The sequence below is a fragment of the Grus americana genome, chromosome 1 (assembly GCF_028858705.1).
Source record: "Grus americana isolate bGruAme1 chromosome 1, bGruAme1.mat, whole genome shotgun sequence".
In the NCBI taxonomy this organism is placed as follows: Eukaryota; Metazoa; Chordata; class Aves; order Gruiformes; family Gruidae; genus Grus; species Grus americana.
This window is the reverse complement of record NC_072852.1, coordinates 197,941,393-197,968,597: the sequence shown is the minus strand read 5'-3', so window position 1 is coordinate 197,968,597 and position 27,205 is coordinate 197,941,393. Positions and strand designations below refer to the sequence as shown.

General features: G+C 38.2%; 1 protein-coding gene across 1 annotated transcript; it reads right to left on the bottom strand.

Annotated features, from left to right (window-relative positions):
• Positions 1-1,162: 1,162 nt before the first annotated feature.
• On the bottom strand, positions 1,163-26,562 carry MTMR6 (myotubularin related protein 6). The gene is made up of 14 exons (XM_054829159.1): positions 26,453-26,562; positions 21,687-21,803; positions 19,603-19,765; positions 18,449-18,606; positions 17,583-17,711; positions 16,400-16,534; positions 15,020-15,152; positions 10,489-10,598; positions 8,756-8,881; positions 7,474-7,523; positions 6,484-6,684; positions 5,656-5,790; positions 5,455-5,581; positions 1,163-3,604 (listed from the first exon to the last, which is right to left on the bottom strand). Exons 1-14 carry the CDS (start codon positions 26,474-26,476, stop codon positions 3,347-3,349), a joined length of 1,866 nt encoding a protein of 621 aa, XP_054685134.1. The 5' UTR covers positions 26,477-26,562; the 3' UTR covers positions 1,163-3,346.
• Positions 26,563-27,205: the final 643 nt, after the last annotated feature.

Genomic DNA, 27,205 nt, shown 5'->3' with positions numbered 1-27,205 from the left:
ATCCTACAAAACAGAACAGTTGGATATTTAAACTTGTTTTGAGGAATACATTATGACAATAGCAAGCCTCCCAAAAATAAGCCCAACTCTTTCAGTACTAGTGAAATAAATATTTTAAATTGCCTGAAGTACAAAGTGAAAATCGGTTTTAGTTGCCCAGGTGAGACTATAAGCTTGGTTAATTAAAAGGAATTATTTCTTTTCTAGCATTTAGATTGGAAAAAAGATCAAGCACAGCACAAAACAGAAACCCAAAGACTTTACCAGACCTTCTCAAGATGAAGCACAGAATTGACAGATGCCAAAATCTTGCAATCAATGGAGCAGAATCAACTATAGCAACTTTCTATCTGGGACGTTATATTCCCAAGCAACTGGCAAGTGCACCAACTACACATTAATGCCACAGCTTGAAAGTTCTGTGCATTATTTTGAGCTGTACCAGGCATCTTTCAGTATTGAAACTGCTCTTGATACAGTATGTTCACTATGAAGAGCTCATCCACTGAAATAAGAATTCTGCTCCCAGCAGGCTTCTGCCACAGGTTTTTAGTCAACTTGCTTGACTTTTCTTTAAGCCCTTCTTGAAGGGCACAGAACAGCCCCACTGTGCCAAGTCCTGGCCATCCTGCCAAGCTTTCTGTTGGAGCTCATTTTGCTACCATCTATTTACTTCACCACAGGTCCCATGTGCTTTAGGTAGTTTTGGCTTAAGCCTAAACAGCAAATGAGAACAGACAGCTGCCTCTCTGCAGGAACTTTGCTCGCTGGTGACCCTGGGGGCTGAGTTGGCAGAGCTATGTGGACTTTATAAGAAGGCTGTTCTACTAAACAGCCTTATAAAACTCTATTCACATATTAACTGGATAAAATATTTACTTCAGATCAGGAAGTATTGTATTCTTTGATGAAGAAACAGGTTCTGTGCTTGAGCAGATAGTTTTATGGCATTTTAAAGCTGACCTAACATGCCTACCTTTATTCAAAATAAAAAGGCATCCCAATTCCTTTTGCTAAGAAGCGAACTCTGCCAATAAAAGGGGCCTGAAGACTGAAATAAACTCACTTTAACAGTACTGAAGAGGAACAGATCTTCTCTTCAAAAGCCTTGTATACAGGGGTACTCAGATAGTCAGTAAAGTAAAAACGACATACAACAATATTTGCAAAAAAGCTTAATATAATCTTTTAAGTCTATAAACTCTAAACAATAAATATGAAGTGTACATAGCACACCAGAGCAGCTAAATATTAAAACAAGTACAAATTGATAACACTTGCCTATATTGTCAGTGAAATTTGTCACTACTGTGATACAACACAAGCTTAATATACAAGATGTTTCTCCAAAGGAAAACCACAGGACCAAGTTGATACAGAAGGTGAGACAAATGACAAGGCACAAAAACCTTTCTTGCTGCAACCCTGTTAAGGCACCACTGTGCAAACATGAGACTATCAAAACCTGTAGTGGAAAATTTTGAAACGTGTTTAAGTGACTGGATAATGTATTTTAAAGATGACACTATGCTCATATCTTTGGGAATAGAAATACTTATGAACCTTTATTTACACTTATAGGCTTTTAAAAAACAAATTAGTGAAACAGGTGAATTGATAAATACAGGAGTCACAGTTAATTTCTCCCAGACAGTTTCACAAGTGCAACTTGATCATGACCTATACCAGCCTTGTTAAGAGTGTCCTGGATCCAATATGGTGCAGAGGGAAATGCTGCCATTTGTGTCAAATTGTGTGTGGCACACCACTAATTTTAATAAACCAGACTTCAAGGATTAGGATGAGAACAGACTAATTTTCACTTGTAGCCAAAAGTGATCTAAATCCAGAGATAAAAGGTCAGTAGTATTAATCTAACATCATACCTACAGATCTTAATACCCACAATTCTAATTTATACCTCTATTTCAGAACTGGGCACCGGCATTTTTCTTCCCTATTCTGTCATCTCCTCAGAAAATCCATCGTGAGACAAACTTCAGCAAAAACCTTTTCCCTGACTAGAAGGTTACAAGTTAAGCTTACACACTCTAAGTTTCCCCCTCTTTTTTTTTTTTTTTATCTCCCATGATCTTTACTGCATCCTGCTAGAAGAAGTTTTTGTCCTCTCTCCAACTACATAAAAATCTCCAGACTATACTGAAATTACTTAAAATACACACAGGTTGGACAAGTTTTTTTTTGTTTGGGTTTTTTTTTTGTTTTTTTTTTTTTTTTTTTACAAGATGAGAAGGGGATTTCACAAAAAACTAAAGTTTTCTTCTAATGAAAGATTTAGGACGCACTCAGTTTCTCATGAGCTTCAGACATCTGAATGACTTCTGTACTTGAGGACAAATGTCAGTAGACTATGCTTCTAAAACTTCTGCTTCCATTCTTGGAACTTGAACAACTGTATAGCACATAGTAAACAATCTGTATAGATATGACAAGTTAGTTACTGGCTAAGTTTTGTTTTCTTACACAACATGTTTTACTCTTCTTACTCTGCACTTAAATACCTTGCCACAAATCAAAACATTGAAGGTCAGACACAACCTGTAGCTTCAATGATGCTCAGTCTACTGAGCTGCCAGAGAAGAAAAATCAGCCAATCTATTACATTTTAAACCATAGAGGAACTGGAAGAAACAGTCTTCGGTGATAAGTTAACATTCCTATAGCTATTTGCTGAAAGGCTGTGCCAGCTTAGGCATGCTTCGTTATATTCAGTCCTGTTTTAAAGAAGTAACAATTTGAGGAAATACAATGTAAACAGAGTCAGGTAGACTCCAATAAAGGACAGTATCATTGACAGTATCTGACAGGTTTAAGGCCAACTATTTATGATTTGAAATATATCATACTTTTCCATGGCACTTAATACATTGAAAGTTAGTACTGGGTGACATTAAACAACAGTATACATATTCATATCATATGCGATATATACATGTAGCTTCAGTTCCTAAAATAGAAAGTTCAAGTTTTCTTGCCCAAATAAAATCAATCTGTGAAAGACCACCTGTGTTTTCCTATACTGAATAAAGTAGTATTACTGTTGTAATCAATTTAGTGCAAACTGACTTAAGTCCAAAGACATACCATTCCTTGATTTTTAGTCACTACTTACCAAATACCCCCATTTCTTTTAAAACACAGCTACGCTTTTTTTCTTAAAAGAACAGCAAACACTTGACAACTAGCATGCTGTTCTAGTCTACATTAACAAAACTTGCCAATATACAAATCGTGTTTTGGTCATGCAGCACAAATCCATCCTCAAAATAATCCATCTCTTAATTCAATCAGTCTAGAAGAAGAGGAGCACAGTGCCGGATTTTAATTAGCAGGTCATCCTGGCCACTCCGTACTCCAAGCTGACAACAGCAGGCTCAGCTTTCGAGAACTCTGCCACCAATTCACTGTAGCGATTGTCTGCTGTGTTGCTGCCCTCTATAGTTCTTACAGCATCGTTCACAGGGATCAGTGGCTGCTCCTTGAAGCACGGAGGGGTCTTCAGTGCCACGGGTGCAGGATGAGCAGACTGCTGATGTTCCTTCACAAGGACTGCACCTGACTGCCCATTTCTCCGCTTTATTTTCTGAAATATAGAGAACAGTTACTAACAGTGAGCATGGCTGCTTTGCTGATAATATTCTGCTTTGAAAGGAAGTGAATCCACTTTAGCTGGCTATCTCAGTGTCTGCAGAACCCTTGTATTGCATACCCTCGGTTAGGTGTGCAACAGTATTATTAAATGTTAGGCCATTAGGTAAGACATTTTCCCCCACAGTTTACAGCAGATGCTACAAGCACTATATGCTTAAGATTCACAGCTGAGCAGAAGGCAGAAAGGTTGCCTGTCCATGTCCATAGAGAAGGAGAGGTTCTTCCAGGCTTGCCCCTTGTTTGGTGGCTATCAAGATGAGAATACTTTCTGGAGTACAGTCAGAGGAAGACAGGCTTTGGTACTATTAGCAAGTAGGGAGCTTGCAGTAGATCATGAGCATCTTAAAGAGAAAGAGTAGTTTCATGGCTAAGCCCTTATGCCCTTCCTACAAGCCTTCTAAAAGACTTTTCCTTTAGATCTGAAGGACGTCAATACGGATCGTTTGAATGCAGGAATACACTAGAAGATGTCAACTAGAAAGCAGGTCTGGAGGAAAGGACCTATGCTGCAAGCACTGAGCAAGAGAAGAGAGATTTGGATTAAGGGCTGGGTTGTTTTTAAATTCAAATAATCTCACCCACTAACTGGGAGCTTGAACTAGTTAACTGAATTGAATTTTTCTTTTTTTGTTGATGTTTGTGCTCTACTAGAGCTGAGACTGAGCCTAGAAGACTTTGGTGTCTCTTGACACCAACTTTTTGAAGATAGACGCAGCAGTAGGAAAGTTTACTATCAAGATTTCAAACAACTACATCTCTATCACTCAAGTGAGAAACGTGGGCTCAGGTGAAGTTAACACCTTGAAACAAGGTTCTAGAAAATTCAAAACTGAGATGTCACTTTCTATCTTGCTTATTCTTCAGCTTGCTTCATCCTGAGTTTTCATCTTGATGCTTCAGTTGTATAAAAACTTTTAAATATACAATTAAGAAACAGTTTAAAGTGACCTGCATTCATTACATTACAGTAGGATCAGTTTAATAAAATCTTTCCTCCTAGAAAAGTTGTGCTTCCCACTTCCTCCCCAACATAACATACAGGAGTTGTGTTACTATTTCTAGCCACACAAAGAAGGAAAAACCGATAATTAGAAAACTCTCATTTCTTAAAAGGTTTTATTCTGAAGTTTCAGCACCTTAACTGACTAAAATGAAGTATCAATTAGAAGCCACTGATTAAGTCATAGCAGAATAAAGTGAGAGACACTGTTCAGCCTTTCCTGGCTGTTTACTGTAGTACTGAGTAGAAATCATTTATAGAAATCCGATCTCTGGATTTAGCCCTGTTTTCAAATAAGCATTACAATGTATACGCCCCATAATTACGGTGACTTACAACAGCATGCACCTGCATATGAAATTAAAAGGACAGTACTTACTGCTTCCATTTTAATAGCTATAATGGAAATAAAACATTTTCAGTCTCCTTGGTTTAGGAACACAGCTGTAGCTATGATGGTTACCTTATTATCTAAAGATAAGTTTCACATAAATTTAACCTACATTAAGCCACCTTCAGTAATGCTTTGATAGTAGGAGCACTTTTACATAATACAGTTCATCAGTAAAGCAAAATAAATTGTGCCTAAGAGCAAAACATTGGCAACATAGTCCGACATTCAGCATAGAAACATACAGTGAAAGTCAAAGTCGACATTACATAGATTAAGTGCTAGGCCATACAGCAGTGACACTCATGTGAAAGTTAGTAGTATTGTTACAGACTATAAATGTGAATTTGAAGAACAAGTCACAAGTACACCCACATTTTGTAATACTTACAGCTTCCAGTTCTTTAATGTCTTCCTCCAGTTGTTTATTTTGTTCACTCATGTTCATAATAAGATTGGACACAGACTGCCTGGGATGCATACTTCGATCAAACTGATGGTACATATTTCTCCAAAACCTGTATAAAGCAGACAGCTTTAACTACACAAAGACAAAACTGAAGAAGAGATACTGTACATAATTTGAACTTACTTAAAATTGAATGATACTGTGTTAGGCTCCAAAAGAGTTAGTTCTGGAGAAAAGTCTGGATTATACAGAGGATTCTGATATTTCTTTCGTTCACCCAGAAGAAATGGCCACAAGGAATAGGTCTTCTCTTTTAATCTTAAAGCAAGAAGAAATCAAGGTCAAGACACTGACTGCAAGCAAAAACCAGAAACTGTTCAACTCAGCATAATAAAAATCTAACTTTTTAAAAAGTTACCAGAATTACTTACAAATCTTGAATTAAAACTCTTAGTAAAATCAACTTCTTCCTGTCATATGCTAATGTTGGGAGAACTGTCAGGTTTAGAAGTAGTAGTTCTTATGCCATGCAAGTTTTGCCTGGTTGCAATAAATGCTTTTAAAGTACTGTTTGAGCACAGATGAATTGATGAAAACTTCACAGAAGTTTTCCAACTGAAAACATTAGGAGACATCCTATTAATACTAACTGACAGTAATTAGCATTGAGCAGGCAGGAATTTTAAGGTTACCTAAAAATAGATTGGAAGTATCACTTCATTCTGTGCCCCAAACTTAAGCTTACCTATTTTTAGGAAAGAAAAAAAAATAAGGATAAAGAAGTTTTAACTTTCCCTATAAAAAGTGAGCATGGGATTTTCTCCTAGAATTAGAAAGACTGCCTTCAGTGTCCAAAAGCATGGGAAGCACTGATGATCCCTGATGCAGCTCAACATCATTTTCAGTACTACCAATCCTGTGTCTATTTCTATTCAGAGCCTAAAATGAAGATGACTCACAGGAGTCCTTAGTCTGCCAGAATAAACAAAAGACATTACAGTATCTACTTACTTTAGTTCTTCTCGCTCTTTTTGGCAGTTTCCAAGGAAGTTACCAAACTGGCACGAATGGACGTGTTCATGGATTTGAAGGAGGAAAGCTTCATTGTACTCAAAGGCTTGTGGAAACTGCTCGGTCAGGTTCCACACGCTTTCTAAAAACTGGGTGAACACTGGTGAGATCTCTTTTGGATCACCATCCAACTGACAACACCTGAAAAAGATTCCATAAATAGATTGAAACGGTTTAAGTTAGAAATCAAGAAGAGTCTTAGTAGCACTTGTTTTTAAGTGACAGCACATTAATTTGACACTAGCTTTGCTTTGGAGATTAAACACCTATTTTTGAGAACTAGGGTGATTTTTTTAATAGAAATAAGTCTATATTTAACCTATTTTTCTGACTTGTAAGTAATCACACATCTGTGTTCAGTACAGAAGAGCAACATAAGACAGTTAAGTTCCTTTGTATCAATTACTTCCATAGTCAACATTTGGCATGTACCAGCTAAAAGCACATTTAAGCAGTAAATAGCAGCAAGACTATTGTCATAGCTGATGATAGGCAGATCAAGGGAAAAACAGAACTCTGAGCATACAGGACTTCTAAAGGTATGTATGACTTAAATGTAAACCCATTTTTAATGTTTACTTTTAATGATAAAGATATCAAAACTAAGTGTTTTATGTTGCCTAAATAGCTGAGATAGTGCAAAACCAAAAGCTATCTGTGCATACATGCAGACCTAGCTGTAGTCATCAACATCTGAGAGTGAGGCACCAGTAGCACTAGAAATTTATGTCCATAATATAAATCAATTATCCAATAGGTATTTGAATAAATAGCAATATACAAAGTGCACTGTCTACTGAAAATAGCTTATTCACTGCAAAATTTCTAGGAACACTGCAGTAGTTTAACATCCACAAGTTGTCTTTTGTTTTTAAGAATATTTAGTTCAGTTCACTGCATGCGTTTTACTGTATTGGAAGAGGTAACTACCTGTCAGAGAACTTGTGCCCAAAAGAGATCCAGTCTTTCTCTATCAAGACCTAGAGGGTAAAAAACCAACAAGATCTCATATAAAGTGTTACTCAATCTTACATCTACAGTATTAACCCCACAGGTAATCAATATATTGTATTTTACATTTGAGTCAAACTACAGTAGGAGTAACTATTTGTCACTTTGTAGTTCCTTTATTTCCTTAGAACTCTTTCACAAGAGATTCTCAAAGCACATTTCTCAAACTAGTAAAAAAGTTTAGCAAGTTGACAATCACATAACTGCTGTTAAACCAGGCTCGCTTTAAGCATACTAATGTTGCTTGACTTCACAAGCAGGTTATAAACCAACTAGCAAAAAAATGCAAAGTATAGGAAAAGTTTTAGTATTGCATTCCTGCTGTCATAATTTATGTAAAGCTACACAATACAATTTTTGTAACTTTTTATAGCAATAAGTTTATTATCAACACTAGCTTTTTTATCACTTCAGTCACAGTATCAGGAATCAAAAGGAACACAGGACTGCCTGCCCATTGCAGAAGTTTTCCCAGAAGTCTAATTGACAGTGATGACTAAAAACCAAGAGATTAAATTACTTCCCTAAAGATTCCACATATTCTCACTATTTACAAGAAACAAATCCTCTTCTAATTCCTCCTCAACTTCACTTTTGTTGCTTGTAATATTTGTGGTAGTTCTAATCAATACATGGAACTAGTTTTATGTACTACCTTTTAGGAGTTCCCGTAACACTGTGTATTGCCACTGCAGAACACTGTTGATTTTCCAACTCTAAAACTTGGAATAATCATATTGAAATTCCTCTTACTATAGAAAGAGGAAGAAATTTAGACTGCTAAAATATCTTCAAGTCTCTGTCACTAAGGGAGTTTTTAGATTTTAGTAATATTGATTTTGAGACAATTGATAACAGCACAGAGCTGCTATAATTTAGTACATCTATCTCACATAAGCACTTTGGAATCCTTATGTGTCATAGATAAGGGGCTTTTTTGGATTCAGAAGGCAATCACTGCAACATTTCTGCAGGGTGGCCAAAGCAATCTGCTATTTGTAGTTCAGTTTTTTAGATTTTAAATAAATGGTTCTTCCCAGTAGCAAAGTATTTCTAAAAGAAAAATTTGTTTGTATACTGCAAATCTTATTTTGTGTAACTACAAAAGGAGCATCTATATGTTTATACTGCTCCTTTTCACACTCAAACATTTCACATCCTTTATTTACCAAGGAATAACTCAATAAAACAGCTTGCTTACCATGAATCCTTTGATTGTTCTATAATAGGAATCTAGTAAGAGAGCTCCAAGAGAACAAACTTGGGAAGTCCTATCCCAGCCATCTGAGCAGTGCACTAATACACTCGCGCTCTCAACCGCTATTGCCTGCAAAACACAGTTGTTTCTTAGAGAATGTTCTATTCTAGACAGAAGTCAAAGTTTAGCAAATACAAAAGCTACATTCATCCAAAACTCACAGCATAGACCATTTTACTTAAAGCTAGAAAAATGTTTAGTATCAAATCCTTTCCTTATAGTATTAGAAAGCTAGAAATTCCTCTCCATGGAAGTATAGAAAATTCCTTATAAAGAAAAGAAATTCCACGACTTCGCACAAGATAAGAACATCTACAGTAGTTTCCAGTTCTCTTTCTACTCCTTATAAAACTAATAAAAACTCCTTGCAATGCATACCAAGAAAGAAGTAGACTACACATTACAGACCAAACAGGTTAAAAAAAGCCAAAACAACACAAACATATCATTAAAGATACCCACTTCATAGAATCATAGAATGGTTTGAGTTGGAAGGGACCTCAAAGATCATCCAGTTCCAACCCCCCTGCCATGGGCAGGGACACCCTCCACTAGACCACGGTGCCCAAAGCCCCATCCAACCTGGCCTTGAACACTTCCAGGGATGGGGCATCCACAGCTTCTCTGGGCAACCTGTTCCACTGCCTCACCACCCTCACAGGGAAGAATTTCTTTGTAACACCTAACCTAAATCTACCCTCTTCCAGCTTAAGGCCATTCCCCCTTGTCCTGTCACTCCATGCCCTTGTAAACAGTCTCTCTCCAGCTTTCCTGTAGGCCCCTTCAGGTACTGGAAGACTGCTCTAAGGTCTCCCCAGAGCCTTCTCCAGGCTGAACAACCCAACTCTCTCGGCCTGTCTTCATAGGAGAGGTGCTCCAGCCCTCTGATCATCTTCATGGCCCTCCTCTGGACTCGCTCCAACAGCTCCATGTCCTTATGCTGAGGACCCCAGAGCTGGACGCAGTACTCCAGGTGGGGTCTCAGGAGAACAGAATCACCTTCCTCAACCTGCTGGTCACTTGTTTGTCATTATACTACACAAGTTAAAGGACTAGGAAATGCTTATTAGCTTCAGATAAGAATTCAAATCTCATTAGCCCAGATATTTGAGGGTCGTCTTTAGCAGAATCATCCACTTTAAACTTCTTGTTATTTCACCTAGTAAACAAAAATCTATTTTTCTTCCTTCACCTAGTCCCCCAAAGGTGAAGCCCTTTGGCTTCATGTGCGTCTGGCAAAGGCAACTGTTCCTCTGAATTCTTTGGAGAGTCCCATTTCCTTGCCAAATGAAGTCAGCATAGCTAGTTTGTCTTCTCTGCCATTAGTGTCCCAGGAATTCTGTTTTTCAGGGTACCTGAAGTAATAGTTTGTTCCATCCACCTCCAAACTAGTTACAGCTTTCATAAATACTTAAAAGAGCCAGGGAGCATAAGAATCCTTCATCTCCCAATAAGGTGACCAAACAGCACCAAAAAATATCTCAAAACATTAGCTGGCATATTTAACATCTCCAATCATAAAGAAACATGCAGTACTTAAAACAGTATATCAGATGTATCAGTGTATACTAAGTATCTACCTCCAAAAAGGTCAATTGCAGAATTTTACACATTACATAATATTAAGATTAATTTTGCCTGTAGCAAGTCAGCTTCCCATCAAATAAAGAAGTTACCTTGACAAGGAAGACAGCAGCATCCAACACAGCTTTGATGTGACGCAGCCATCCAGAATTCTCCAAACCAGACAAAAAGTCATTGACAGACAAACCCTTTGTGCCACTGACTGAAAGAAACCAAGAGTTAGAAAGCCTTAAGCAGTTGTAGCTACCTACATCCTGCAATGGAGAAAGAAGAATAATTGTATATTGTTTCCACTACCCTATGTTGTAAGTTAATTAGAAAACTTCCAGGAAACCACTACTCCAAATGGTTAAGAGAAGAGCACTACAAAACGTTCTCCATCCAGAATTCAACTCTGTAGAACTACAGTAACCATGAATGATAGGAGTAAGATCTTTGTGCCTTTTTGACAAAGTAACATTTGAAGTAAATACACTGGTTATCCCCAATAGGCAGCCTTACCACGAAAGGCAAAGCAAATGCCAAAAGCTTACCAGAAATAATTAAAAATTTCAACTACTAGTAGGAAGTAGCTGCATCCAGACAATATACACAGACTGCCAGAGTTATATCACCTTCTCCACTCTGCTTAGGAGAATAAAGTGCAGTACAAGGACACAGTGATGAACTGAAAACTATCAGGATTTTGTCTACCTCCAGACTTGACATACTCCAACTCTGATTGATCTCTACCATTCTTCCCTAGTATACTTTGATCCTGTAACAATAATGCTGATTGAGAGGGCAGGGAAGAACTCAAGTTAAAGGAAAGATGCCTTGCAGCGTAGCAGCGAGAGGTGTAGAGGTAGGTTGAAAGCTTCCCACTCACATTCACAAGTGAGACAGGTAACCTGGTTCTTGTATGATTTTGAGTAGCAATTCGCACAGTTACTTTACTGTCCAAACATCACAAGCTTCTGGCAACAAGAAATGAAATATTTGCTGGCTAATACAGCTTCGGCTATGGGTGATTTTAAAAGATACCCAGGGTTGCTGTTTACAGAAATACCTACCCCTGCCACAAGCAGAAGCCTACTTTCTTAATGGTTGGACTTGATCTTCAAGGTATTTTCCAACCAAAACAATTCTATAATTCTAAGCTAGTGGGCCCTAAATGAAAATAAAAAGGCTCTGCAGCTGAAAACTATCAGTGGGGATACTAATACAGCAGCTGCAAAATAATCTTTATCTCTGACTATGGGAGGAAGTGAGTCAGTAGGAAAAGTAGAGAACAAAATTCTCCAAGTCATTCTGTGACACAATTTCATGTTCAGTCAAGTCCCCTGATGTAACGAAGGCTATAAACTCTTAAACCACTGCCTTAAGGAGCTTTTCTGTGTCTGCACTACATGTTTCTCAGCTTTCAGCCATACAAGTTTTGGTATACTCCCCACTGCTCAGAAGGGGTCATAGTGCCAGTTGCAGCTGAATGCTGTAACAAAGACAGGCTTCCAAATAAGTATCAGAGAATCTTTTCTAAAGCCCATAGAACTTTGTCATCTACAAAACTACCTAGCAAACCATAGCACAATGAGGTAACAAAACATCAAGAAACCACTGGATACAAGACCTAAGTTTAAAGGTTAGTCTGTAAATATCAGTAAAAGCAGCAAAAGCTACACTAGCTTTCCATGCTCTTTGAAAGAGATAGCATTGTTAGTCAAGAGTTCTGCTTCCAAAAGCTCTAGCACATGGAAGAAGTCAGCTGAGAACTACTTGATCCCTCCAGCTAGCTCATACTCTCTTCACACCACTGGTTCCATACACCTGTTCAATCACAATAGTGCACAAACAGGTCCACCACTCTATGGTAAAGGAAAGAAACTAAATACTCTAATAACTGGAAAGTCAGACATCTGCAGGGAAGGGATTGGACAGATGAGAATGTCTAGAAGCACTATTCATGGCTGCTCACCCCTATATTCTGTAGCTTACAGTTTAAATCACAAACTTTCAGCTAGAAAATAAAGAGGCTTCCAGCCCTTCGGTTGTTTTCAGTCAGCTACTGCTGTCAAAATCTGCTTTTGATCAGAATTTTCAGGTTGGTAGAAATATTTCACCATTGGTATTTCCCCCTTCTAGTTAGATTTCTGTATTTTTTTTTACAAACTGAGGCAGAGATAGGAACACATGTGTTGAGCCCAAAGAATTACTTTCCATTTCTGTGAATTGAGACAGACATTTTTATACTACTTAATGATGAAATAAAGAAATTGCATTGACACTGTTTTGACACTTATATGCTAAAAAAATAATTTCTAGTCCCTTATGGTCCCTAAAAGGGTCAAAGATGATTTATGGTACCACTAAAATGTTTAGCTACTTCACAAAAAACTATCATTCAAGATAGTTTTGGCTATACATTTTTATGAAGGGATCCGTATGTGCTGCATGCATGTGAGCCTCAAAACCTCAGTGTTCCATTGCTTGATTGTCCTTATCCACACTACTAGCAATGCCTCAGGCAGCAGTTCAAGAGGTGACTAGAACCTGCAGGCTGAAGCACAGTAAGTTGGGGGTGGAGGTGGTTTAACAAATAAACAAAGAAAAATAAAGAATCCCATTGCCCATATACACTCCACATAACCCACAAAAAAAATCCTTAGTTAACACACTTCTGTCATCAAAATATGCACAGCAGACCACAGTGACTATTATTGAGCCTCCTCCTCAAATATTTCCTGCAGAAATACTGTTACTTGACATACACACAATCTTTTTGCTTATCAGAATTCAATCTTTTCTGATATGTAATACTATGTTTTTGAATATATAAAAACTGGAGTTTATATTTAATACCACAGCCACAAGTTTAGTCTATGTGAAGATTCTTCCATTAGTGTTGTATAGATGGGCAGTCCGCCCATCAGGGGAGCACAGTCATCACATCCACACTGAAGAAAATTATTTTAGAAGAGTTTTGTTTCACTGCATACAAGATATTTAAAGCAGCTGAATCAGATGAAGAATAGACTGTAAATCCCCCCAGCACGGTCCATGGTGTAATCCTTCCCAACATCCTTTTGCAATGGGACTATGTCTTACCTTCTGCTTGCAAACAGAATCATTAGATTCTGAAGGAAATCAGGCAGATAGACACAGAACTTAGGAGCAGGATGCATGCTGAAGAACGAACAGCAGTTGTTCGTTATAAATAAAACTGAGGACAGTCCCAGTTACAATGACTCTTGAAAGAATAGGGTCATTGGTATCACATTTCTGATTTGAGAACATTCAGTTCGGCACATCCAGGGGAAGCTGATAGACAGAAGTTAATGGCATTTTCTTCATTTTAAGCTATAAACCATTTTTATAGCATTTTTTTCCTGATCAACCACTGATGGCACATTTCTACAGGAGTCTGAAGTGTTATTGCATACCTCCCTAAATTTTAGGGAACTCTCCTACCCGCAAATATGTTTATTTCATGTTTTTCTGGAAAAATGCAATTCCCTTCTGAAGGGAAAGTTTAAAGTTTAACTGTGTGACACACACACTTCTGCATCAGACATTATTCCATAGGAGCAGGCCTCAAAAAGAAATCAAGATTTATTAGCTAGTTTTCTGGAACTGAAGATATTAGCAAAAGAAATCAGGATTATCTCACATTTAAAATTGAAGTTCAGGTTCCAGCTGCTCATTTTTCCCTTCAACAACAACCACAAAAATACATATTATCAAAGCTTAGTAGCATTCCATACAGAGTGCCTGAAGAATAGGTTAGCAGCAGATACAGGCTTAATGAGAATGAAGTAAGACTACACCACTAGCCTGTAAGATTTCTTGACCAGTATAGCCAGAATGTCTTCATCAAAACAGGCTTCCATACAAGTGTAAGGCTTCTCCATGACTGGAAGTAGTTGCATAATTCTAGAAGGCAAGCACTTGTATATGTATTGTTTGTCAGGTGCAGAAGCCTGACTTCTGCCACTGTACTCTAATCTCAGTATTAATACTCCACAAAGTGTCTTTTTTTCCAGCTGTTTACCTAAATAAAATATTAACAGAACTATTTAATAGACTTCTGCCTGTCCATTTTCATCACCAGGTGGCAGGCAGTGGTACGGTGAAATGGTTCACTTTTACCCCACCCACTTCCCTACAAACACTCTAAGATGTACCTACAAGCACAGAAGTGACTCACCGGGCCAAAGAGCTCAAGTTTTGTACAAGCCTTACACTTATTGTGAATTCTGTGGAACTAAGTGCTCCTTGAAAAATCAGTACTCTATATATGAAAATGTATGTACAGACACACCCTATTTTGTGTATTTATATTACACGTGTGTGTATACATGCATGTATACTTGGAACACACAGAAGTCTTCTCAACAAGCCACTGACACTCATCAAGTTCACCCAAGATTTATGTGCCACTCAGTTAATTTTCTTCAAAAATCATTCTATTCATTGGGTTTACAGTTTAAAGGTAAAAATTTAAGGTAATTCACAAATTGGTACCAAACATAGAGCTGGGATAAAATATACAAATATCAATACAGTTTGTATAAGCTATTATTAAAAACGTCAGAAAAATATTTATCCTATTTTCATATACACTATTATAGTACAGTTAGAACATACCTTCCAGAAGTTTTTGTAAGCTGGATCTCATTACATGAATATTTTCAATGCCAACAAACTGGAACCTAATGTTAGAGTAGTTGTCTTCATTTTCATAGCCCTTCCCAGCAGCTCTGTTTGCCATTGCATTAAGCTTAAGAGAACAAAAACAAACAAAAAAACCCACAACTGAAAACCAGTGCTTGACAAAAAAAAAATCTCAAAAAGTGAAAGGCATGCAATTTCAATGGAATACACTGGGAAAAAACTCAAACACACAAGACTACATACTATAAACAGATTCTAAAATTAACAGTTTGTGGCAAATCAACTTGAAAGCATTCAAGTGTCAGAAAGGCACGGTGCATAAAGAACAGGCAGTCTATATTTAGAACTGACATGTGAATAATGCATTTAATTTCCTATTCTCTCCTCCATATTCCCACCAACAAACCTTTACTTATTTCCAAACATTTCTGAGCAAAGACACTACAAAGCCATTAACCTAAAAAGGAAAAAGCAAGACCCAGACTTAACCATACATTTAAGGGTTCTTAACATATATGCACTTCCCAGGCATCCTGAAAGTGTCAGTTTTGGGGGTAAGCAGCTAATAAATTGCTGCAGCTATAAAAATTAGAACTATAAAAACCCACAGTTGGCTTGGTTTCAGTCTGTCAGACCGACCTACTGCTGAACCCTGCCCAAAGTAAGTACAGATCCTACAGCGCAGGATTTTCACTTTACATCCTTGTTTTCATAGAATGGTTTGGGTTGGAAGGAACCTTAAACTAGGTCCAAGTTTTCCAGCTCCTGTGTTCAGAGATTTGAGTGAAATGAATACCAATTTAAATGCAGACGGTCTAAAGAGTGAAAGTTACCCCACACATTCCAACAGAGGTCAAAACCCCAACATAATTCAATTTAATTAGACAGTGATGAAGTATGAACTCAGAATGCTATAACTGAATTTTGCCTACTTCTTCCTAGCTAAGACAGCAACAGCAGTTTTCATACATTTACACAGCACACAGTCCTCCCTCCCAGTCTAAAAGAAACCCCCAACACAGCTCACTATTAATTTAACTTCAAACATTACAATGACTTAGATCCCACTCAATATTCACTTCTTAACTATGTTTTAAGTATATTTTTTAAATGCACCTCCCCAAAAGTTCACTAACATATTCAGTCAATTCTAGCTGAGTCCTGAAAGGGGTTCAACTTCTTTAAGAAAGCAAGAAATTAGAAGTCTGAACAGAGAGGCCTAGCCTCACATTTAAAGAGCTTTTTTGCCCAAAATGGAGTCATATTTAACTCCAAATCTTTCAGAATTACACTGTATCCCTGTACTTTAATGTTCAGGAAGATAGACTAGTCCGTAGAAGCTGAAGTACACACCTTTGGCCTGGTGTCCATGACATACATATAGCGATTTGAAGGATTTGCTTTACTGATGGCCTGCAACATGTGTTCATCTTCCAGGCACCTGGCACTGAAACCTGAGAGAGGTTGACTGCATCTGCAGATTGCAGCCTACCACAGAAAACAAAGAACAAGTCAGCATTGGTTTAATACCTGTAGTTGAAATGCTTTGCACAATACTAAAGAGACACTGAAACAAATTGTTTCATTCAGCAGACAACAGCACTAAACTGCAAATAAGTTTAGGTGTTCCAACTTTTCAAGCTTATCACTTGCAAACCTTCAAACACAGTATCTACCACTTAAATCTAAAGGTTTATCAAAACATTTTTTCACGCTCATCTACATGGGCAAGGTACCAGTTTACGTATGGACTTTCCCCAAGTATGAAAATTCAAAAGTATGGGCTGGAAAAGATATACTTTAGGAAATCATGAAATTGGTATGAAATGAATTATAGTTGAGTTTACTACTGCAAGTATGATTTTATTATTGCAAATACAATATGTTACCATCTGATGTAATTTTCATCATGTCATTTTCAATGATCTGCTGTATTTCAGAAGGTATCAGTTGCATCTTTCAACTAGTAATTATGTTCAAATGCATATAGTAGCTTAGCACTCATCCTTCATAAATTCTTCAACTCAGCAAGGTGACAGTCCTTCTCTCTCTTCACGGACACCTCCTAGACAGGCAGATGCTGCTTCACACCACTCTCTACCAAACCCTGCAAAATCTTATTTATCATCCTCTAGTTCTTTTTACCTTAAAAATTCCTCAAAGAGCCAGTTCTAATCTTTTAATGATTTGTTGAGGTTTTGTTTGGTTTTTGTGGGTTTTTTTAATCTCCATTTTGACCTAACAGATTTTATTCTTGATATATCAAGGAAGACAGATCACTTGACAAAGGCTATCTTCAGGTCAGTTTCTGAAAGCTTTAAGAGATTCAACTGATTACTGAAGGATTTCTTTTAAACTGGCTTAGCTTAATTCAGCATCCTGTTAGACACCACTACTGTCAGCTGTATTTAAGGTTGTCATGAGTTATACCATTCTCATACACGTCACTAATTACTTCCCTACTTGCCCTAAACTACTGCCAAGTGTTGAGAAATAATTCTCAGCACATTTGCATTAAGAGGAAGACACACTATACCTCTTTATTTTTATGATAATATGACAACACTGGGAATCTTCCTTTGCTTCTGAACTTGGAGCTACCAACAATTATGGGCTTGCTTGCAGTTCTGGGAACATAAAGTTCTCTAGGATAGGTTTCACAAATCTGAAAGACACACATACACAAAAAGAATTTTATGTATAATGTACAAAGCCTATATTAGTTATTACATCCAATTTGAGAGATGTTAGGTGAAATAAGAGACAAAGAATAAATGCCAATATGTGTATATATATATATATATACACACACACACAAATAGCTCAGGAGACAAACCATGGATAAATAAGTATATATTGGTACCCAAGCTGTACAACCAAGTATTGCTATACTAGTATTCACCTCAAGAATATGACTCTTCACTAAAAGTACTAACAATGCGTTTCAAATAAAATATTGAAATTATTTCCCTCACTTTTGTGTTTGCAGACTACAAAGTAAAATGAAATCTAATCTGGGAATCACCACAGCACTGTCTCCCACAGCCAGCATTGTAAATACTAATGTAGAATCCTTCTCAGTGAAGAGAGATAAAGCTGCAGAGCACCAGAATTGCTGGGGCTGGTCTTCAAACAGGTAAGTATACTCTAGAAACAATCCCAAAGAACATGTGCATCCATGCACACATACTCTCTCAATGAGGCCTTGGAAAAAAACTTCAATTAGAAAGTTGTGAAATAGCACACTGATTAAGGAGTTAACTCTCTCCACCTGCAAGTTTTTGCTTATGCTGCAAGCTAAGTGACTTCATAGTATTAGACTGTTTTCTATAGGGCTATAGAGTCAGAGGATAAAGCTGAAAACAGATGCAGAGCAAAACATGTCTCCATTACAATCCTTACCTTATAATCACGATTTGCATCGGACAACTGCCAGTTAGCATTTGGCACTCCCATTCTTTTATATTCTTCTGCTAGATCAATAAGCTGCCAACCTTTGACTTGCTCAGATTCATTTTGTTTTGGATTATAGGAGAAGGCATACAGTTCTTCATATTTTGCTAAAAAAGGGCAAAGAGTAAGACTATGTAATGAGCTGTCCCCCAAAATGTCTGAGTGGAGAAAGGTAGCACAGTTGGCAAGTCTTGAAATTGCACAAATTGCAGAGAAAGTTTCAGGCTTCAAGATTCTCAGAAACAAGACTAAATAGACACTTGACACTCTTGAAATATTTATTCTCCAATTATATACAGTTAACTGACACAATTATAGATATTTAGTTAAAGGTAGGTTACAAGAGCTTTCTTGAGTGTTTGACCTAGTTCAGCAGGGACAATTCTAAAGCTGTAAGGGCAAAGCAGAGGTCACAAAATTAAACAAGACAAGAGGCAGAATTATTAGAAGACTTCACAAAACCTAAAAGAGCAAAGTTTTGGGAGGTAAGAACAGAAATTTACATCTACTGAGCTTTAGAAGCAGTAAGTTTTAAAGCTTCCTTTAAAGCAAAAGAGCTTTCAAAATATTCTGTGTTTTTTCCTAATACACTATTCACATATTACAGATAACATTTTACATTGTTCTAAATACAAAGCAGAAAATGCAAAAGACCATATTAGGTGACAGAAGTCTTTTGTAAAGCTGAATTGGTAGTGCTATTTTAGCATCAAAACTTCAGTTTTATTTTTGAAACTGCATGAAATCAGTAACAAGTTAGTGTTTGCTTAGCAGCATTTTGTCTATGGAACACACCAATTAAGAGAGACTATACATACTTAGTGTCACAATTTCAGGGGTAACAGTAGAAATGCAAAAAAGAGAGATACAGGAATCTCACATTCTGTTAGTGAACATCAGTGACCTACAGAAGCCAGACAACATACCTTCTGAATTTGTATGCAAATTAATACTTAATCATTAAAGTTCTTTTACATACCAAATCCATTTAAGAGACTTCTACGTAACGCACATTTTTAAAAATAAGAGCCATGGATTTTTCCCCACCACCACCTTGTTATCCGGGTGTATGCTGCAAAGTCTTTTACAGTTAGAAGTATTACCTGTTCTTGACAGCTGAAGCAAAGAGTTATAGATGTCATGACAATCTCTCTCTCTGGGAACGACAAAGTGAACTATCCTGAAGTTCTTGCACTGGATAACAAGGGGGCAGCCAGAAGTAGTCAAGGGAAGTTTTTCCACTGCAGCAATGTGATGATGTAATATCTACGGCATAGAAGAACTCACAGCATAAGCACGCTGATAAAAATGAGAACAGCATACTGTTTACAAGAGCAGATATAAGATACATGAAGTGATGCTGAATATGGATTTTGACTAATTTTGTCAATCACTTAGTTAAAAAGAAAGAAATTTAGAAGAAAAAACCCAAGACTAGTATTTTGGTCAGGATACCATAGTATGACAAAATTTAATTATTCTCTTCCCTCATATTTTGAGGTGTTACCTAGCGTTTGTAAGGAACAGCAAATATCCTTCTAAATGCAAAAGTGAGAAGTAAAACTACACTGCAGTTGTTCAGTCCTCTTCTATAACATTGCTAACTGACAAGCATATGTCTAGTTACACAGGGTCCAAACAGGATATTTTTTTTCTAAATGATCTACAGGAACATACTTCAGAATTTTCATGCAAAATAAAGCAAGTCAGGGAAAGCAACTCAAAGTATAAGAGATACAGAAGATGCTGAAGATTTTAGAATTCCAGTATTTAACATCTACAGAACGAACAGGAGACAAGAAAAGCATCTCCTGTATTGCCCATTGTGTTATGTAGACATGACAGTCTCTCAGCTAAATGCCTTTCAACCACTTTAATAGAAGACTGTATGGATATACAAGAGTCCTCCATAGATTTAGCTGTGCAGCAAATCTACACAAAACTTAGGAAAAATACAGCTGTTTAACCATGGGAAGAAAGCCACAGATATATTATCTCAACTGAACAAGATGTTCTTGACAGCATTTCAATTACCTCACTGAAGCAATCATCTCCTCTTAAATATTGATCAGAATTAGACAGGCATCTGAAAACCATGCTGTCAAATATGCATTTACAAAGAGACTATATCTTGGAGACATCATCACAATTATACTTGTTACTTGCATTATCATAGAAATGCAATACTCCGAGTATAGGTTCAATTCCCCCAAAATAAAACCTTTTAACATAGTGCACAGGGAGATGCAAATAATGCTTCCCAATCATGTTCTCCCCAGTAACCCATTTTGTATGAAAGGACAACAGTTTGCTTTGTACAAAATTGTACATTGTATCCAAGAATAAATCACAGAAAAATAACTTTTCTTGAAAGCACTGTGAGGTGTCTAGTCAGATAACCAGGACACAGGATTAAGGGTAATCCACAAAAATAGACCTACAGAGAAAAAATTAACCACAGCCCCCAGGGAAACAAGGTTTCACCCTGGAGGATGATAGACTTAAGGCACTGAACTCAGGTAGCTGGACTACAGCAGAAGCCAGAACTTGATGTCCACATGCCTGCCACCAAGACACTGAGCAGAAAAACTAATGGAAATTACTATACTTGCCAATTTTGACTGTATAACATTGGTAGTGGTCACCAAGAAGCTGCAGCCCCTTCTGAATTCTTTTATTCTGGAGATGAACACTTGGGAAGAAACAGCTGCTTACCACTCTAAAAAGGGGCATGGGATCGTCAATATTTCACCAAAGCCTAGGTATTTGGATTTCGCTGTCTCAATTAACCTAGGCAGGATCTAAATACAAGGCAAGCTAATGCAGAAATTTAAAACCTGATGCTTAAACTAGCTAGTCTCCCACTCCTGCCTCTGAATTGCAGTGCAAATCAGTTGTTTAAAGAAAGCCACCACGCATTCACTCAGGAATACAAGTGAAAGCTATAGAAGAAATTACAGAAGCTTGAAGAGAAGCAATATTTTCAACATTACCTGCTTTCTGCTGCAGTAGTGTCATGCAAGAGTACAATCTGCAAATCATTAACTTATTATGATACCATGAACAAGGAGAGCATGGGGAATAACTTAGATGAACATTTTAGTAAACAAATTCAATCTTAGATCAGGAAGAAAACACACATCTGAAGAACCTATGCTTTTAAGCCACAAGCATTTGTTATCCTTACCCATGTTTCTCTCTGGCTTGAATCTATGAATAACAGATGAGTTGCCGTAAGGTATAGAGTTCCTGTCAGCGACTTATGGCTTGCACTGAACCTATCTAGTAATTTCACTTGTTCTACCTGTAAGAAAAAGAGGTAGGGGGAAAAAAGTTTTTGGTTTTTTTCAGAACACATAATCCTAACTTCACAAAAAGCTTTGTCAGTTCGTGCAATAATTTTGAAAGTGGTAGAAAGCATAACACAGCACACAAGACCATTCAGGCCAAACTATTAAGAACACACTAGTGGTAACATAAGCTTTGAAAAGACTCACTACTTAAAATATCTTGTTTCAATACAAAAGTGCATAATGAAGGCATAAGGCTAGGCTCATCAGAATACTTCCTCCATTTACATAACTACTATGGTTATTTGCTAGTAAAAGAGACCAGGGTATCAAGTTTTTAAAAAAATAATTAAGAGCAATGAATTACTAAGCTTTTAGACTGCTCCCCAATGTAATGCAAACACACACTAACAATTTCCTGTTACTGAGATGCCAGCACTGAATTAACAGCTGATCTCAGCAACATGCTTCACTGGCCATTTGCAGACTCAAAGCTATAAAGATTATGTCCTCCTGACTCCACTTGTAGTCATCGACCATCTTTTATATCACCCCCAACTTTAAAAGTCTAGATCATCATAACCTTGCCTTAGTCAAAATAAATTCTAGTGAAATGCAAACATTATACTAATAATTATAACAATCTCCTAGAAATTCAAGGACTCTGCTGGCATTAGAAACAGCTATTTAAAGCTTAAGGCTTGCAAGGGCAGATTTCTCCTCCTGGATAACATTAACACCATTATCTCAATGCTATGGAAAAAGATTTCAAAGAAAGCAATTTTTAGATAGCTTGCATTTTTATCTGCTGCTCATACAGCAAACTGTGGAGCCCATGAAGTTATTTGAAGCAAACATTACATGATTCTTTGCGTGCAACAACAGGAAAGGAGTGTGGCGAATAGCTTATCTGCATGCATTCCTCTATTTCTTGGCAGCATGTCTTATCAGTGCCAAGTTAAAGCTCTTATGCTTGAGGCTTGCTGCTACTGCCATTAAATGCCTGGCAGAACTCCAAGAACTTCCACACCAGCAAGACCAGCACCCAGATGAGGTAACTAGGAAAGCCCACATCTACTGTGCTGATGTTAAGCTGGTTTTAATTCACATGTACAAACTTAATTTACTAAAAGCACATATAAAATACTAAAAATTTGTCTTTTCACTTCAGGTATTTCTTACCGTGAACCACGGCCTAGTTTTGTGTTTGAAAGTTAAAAAAGTAATTTAATGCATACAAAACAGAATGGAGGTACTAAAACCAAGTGCTACTACGATATTCCAGATTTCAGTTTAGAAAACAAAAAAAAATTGGAAGTTACCTGCACCAGTACATTATGCTGTAACCAGCAAGATACCAGTGCTCAGAGTGGCACAAATCAATGTAGCACAGCCAAAACACAGAATCCATTCTGGGCAGTTCTGCTGCAGCAGCTGCTCAGGTACCTGGCACTGCACCTCCCCAGCAAATTGAGAAGTGCCCAGAAACTGCTCCAGTTTTGTTCCAGTAATACAACCCACAAAATCCTGGCATGAGATGTTCCATTCTCCTCCATGTAACAAGACAGAAATACAGCTTTGAGAATAGCTATGTGAGATGAGGACATGCGTTAGTGCTCCAGCTTCCTCTTAAATCAGTGAACTTGAAGTTCTACGTGTAGTTTTCTTAAAGGCAACTGAAATGTAATTTAGATTCACCCTCCATAGATTCGTTTAAACTTGACCCAAGCCTGCTTTAATGGGTACTCAGCTAGATAAATGCTTTTATTTTTTTGCTTTTTAATTGTAAAGTTTGGCAAATCCTTAGTTATGAAGAACAAGTCAGTCATCAGTTTTGAAGAGAACAGGTTCACAAGATTAAGAGATTGAAGACTGCTATTGAGTTTTAGCACATCTGTAAACAAAGACCATGTAAGTAGTCAGAAGCAATATTCTGACTGTAGCTAGCACTAACAAATCAGTGAGTTTTTACACCAGTAAGAATTTGCTCAGCTACCTCAAGAATATCGATTATTTACAGTGAAAGAGTCACCAAACAGTTTATCGGGACTAGGAGTTACAGATTAAAGGTAGAAAAAAAGGCAAAGAAATGTTTCAGTATAGGAGACAAGTTGGAACAGAAGAGAAAGCTGAAACTATACCTCTGAAATCTTGCATTAAAAAAGCTGAAGGATTAAGTTAGAACAATTACACCAAGACAAAAACAATACAAGAATACAACTTTGTTTGACATTCACTGAAATTAAAAGGAGTTTTCCCCTCCCCATTTAAGTCTCAGGCTTAAAAACATAAGCTTAGGATTTAGCAGTTAAGCTAACCAAAACTCTCCATCTCTAGTAGAACACTCATCAGTACTTTCACTAAGACAGATTTGACTTTAAATATACAAACAGATTTGACTGAAGAAATTCCAGTCTTTTCTACTGCTTTGCTTTAAAGTATTTTTAAGGACAGTTTAGTTCTAATGCGTCATTGCAAAATCACAATATTCTTATTTGTAATTTCCCCATCACAACCACTTATGACATTGTGAACTGGGTTTCATCATTTGTTGCTATGTGAGTATATATTCTCAGATAGAAGTGATTTTTAAGTTAACCTCACTTCTTTCTTCATCATAAATCTATTGGATAGTTTGATTTCACAAAAAGCTAAACTTTATTTCAGGAAACTGTGCTGACAGTTCTAAGGCAATTTTAGCTTCAACATTTCCAGCAAACAAGTTTGAGGAGGAATAAAACCTATTTCATCACTTCTCCTAGAGATGACAGCTTCCCTACACAGCAGTTAATTTGTGCAAGACTGCACTGTTATTTCAAGCTTATTTCTCTATTCCTTTAATAGAACAAATCTAAAAAAATCTAAAGTGCTGTCAGATTAGAAACAGTAGATATCTTAGAACAGCTGCAATAAGATCCAACTTGAACCTACACATGCAGTGAACTTAAGGCCCACAGTGCAGGCTGTACTTTAGTCTTCTTGCTTCCTATAACTGTAGTACTCATAATTATTACCATCTAGCATATATGTTTTTTAATCCACCTGAATATTCAATAAACCAACAGCTTACAAAAAGCTAAGCGAGCATCACAGTTATAACCAAAAACTTATCAGTTTCATGGCTAGGAATAGCATATTTTTAGAATGAATTTTTTTTTGTATGAATTATAAAAATAATTGCTTCAAGTAGTAAGTCTGGTATTTCAGAGCTTCTCTCTTCAGTTATATTGCTACATGAAGTATTTGTTCCCCAGCAGGGGCCCAAAAACGTGCAGAAACACAATCACTTGCAGATGCAAAGAAGCCAATGACCTGTACATAGCCTTTCTAGTCTCAATTTCAGGTTTGAAACTTAAACAGCTACTGGATCATCAAGAGACTTTGGGTTTAGTATAGTTTTTATTTTGAAATTACCTATTAACTGTAACAATACAATATTAAATTCCCAAACAAGGAGTTTCAGGTTTATAAGTACATAGGCTGATAAAGAAACCTTATCTGCAATCTGTCAGCTTGGTGCAAGATTATTCCATCCAGTAAACTAAAGCGTCACTAACAGTAGCTTTACCAGACACCTTCTTCCTGTTCCACATATACACTTACAAATATATATGAAAAATACAACTAGCTATACATATTATATAAAATTTATATAAGCTATTACTCAAAAAAATTAAAAGCCTGTTTCTTTATATAATTATTGGCTATAAACTGCTTGACAGTTTCCAGGACCCAACGAGGGGCAGTCTTTTCAGCAGCCCTAATGGTCAGGGCTGATGGGCAAGATGAGAAAAATACTGTTAGAAATGTAATTCTGTAAAAGCTGTGACTTACAAACTTACTTTAAAATTATTTACAGAAAAACTTTTTTTTTTTTACATCTTCATTATAGAGAAAAGATTAACAAAATAAAAATAGAAAAACAAAATCAGAACTCTGCAGTGTCAACTGCAGCTTAGCTAATTTTAATAGCCTAACACATTGCACGTATACTGATAGCTTGTATTCCTAACAACACGCACCAGAGCATTTAAAAGGAATAAAAAAAAGAAAATATTGTTTTCACAACAGATTCAGTTCAAAGCTAGAAAAAAGCCGCATGGAACTGCTCTCCAAGTACGACACCCAACGCCGCCCTCTCCCAGCTGACCGCTTCTGCTCCCCACCCCACCACCCCTGTTACACCAAGAGAATTTTCAGCGCTTTCGCCTTATTAAAGAGACGGCTCATTCGAGCGGGGCCCCACCGAGGCAGCACACACCGAGCTCCCCACGGCAGCTTTTACCCCTTCCAGGCCCTCGGCTCGGAGGGGCCCAGCCGACAGCTCCGCGGCGGCCGGGCCCAGGGGCAGCACCTGAGCCAGGCACCCCGGTGACTCCACCGGGGCCCGAGGACACGCCGAGCGGCACGGACCTCCCTAGAGCCCCTCACGGCAAGGCACCAGCTACAGAATGGGAGGAGGAGAAGGACAACAACGTCCTCGCCCACAGCTGACAGCTGCAGGGCAGGGACTCGCCGAACCGAACAGGCCCTCCCCGCCCCACAGTTACCGGCGCAGCACCGGCAACGCCGCCCCTCCCGTGCCGGCTGCCGCTTTCCTTCGCGAAGCGCCACACCACGCCACGCCACCCGGCCTAGCAGAGGAAGGCCGAGGCGGGGGTACCTTGGTAGTGCGGATATGCTCCATAGCGGTGCCCGCTCAGCCGCAACAGCCGCCGCCCACCGTGATACTGCCGGGCCAGGGCGGCCGTCACCTAGAAACGCTTCCGGGACGGGGAGGGACCGCCGCTGGGGCGGGGCAAAGCCGGAGCTGACTCTCTGCAGCGCCCCCTCGCGGCGGGAGGAGGACACTAAGTCTCGCAGCAGTGCGGGCAGCGCGCATGCGTTGTACCCACGAAGTGAGGCGGTGCCATGGTCGGGGCGGGAATGGTTGGGGGGCTCGTGAAGTGTCGGGGTGCGGCGGTGAGGAGCGGCAGGCGTGGCAGGCACCGGGCCACCCTCTGTCCGGCAGTGCCCCAGGGGTTCTCTGAGAGATTCGGGGGGTGAGGGGGGAGGAAGGGGCTGGAATGCTGTGCTGGGAGCCACAGAACTCAGCGCTGGCCATGAAACCTTGCCTGGCGGCCAGCCCTGAGGAGAGAGCGGTCCTGGGCCCCGCCATGGGGTGACAGTAGGTGTGTGGAAAACAGGAGCCATTCCCTGGTTACCCAGGCCTCTCTGTGGCATGGAGAGTTTCAGTCTTTTAGAGTGCAGTGACTCATCCATGTTGTAGTTATTTGGGTGCTGGTGCACAAAAATCTTGTGTATGCTGTAGGGTAGTTGAGATTTGATGAAACTTAAAAGTTGTAGAATGGGCTATATAAGTCTTGCTGTTTGCAGGATTATTATGTAAATTAGAAACAATTCAGTAGGATGGTTT

Bases quoted from the DNA above. Each gene is read 5' to 3' on its own strand.
- MTMR6 (XM_054829159.1), bottom strand. From the start codon at position 26,476: ATGGAGCATATCCGCACTACCAAG. The intron at 7,524-8,755 runs GTAAGCAAGCTG...TTTACCCTCTAG, and splicing joins GAACAATCAAAGGATTCATG to GTCTTGATAGAGAAAGACTG. The intron at 3,605-5,454 runs GTAAGTATTACA...TCTATATTTCAG, and splicing joins ACATTAAAGAACTGGAAGCT to AAAATAAAGCGGAGAAATGG.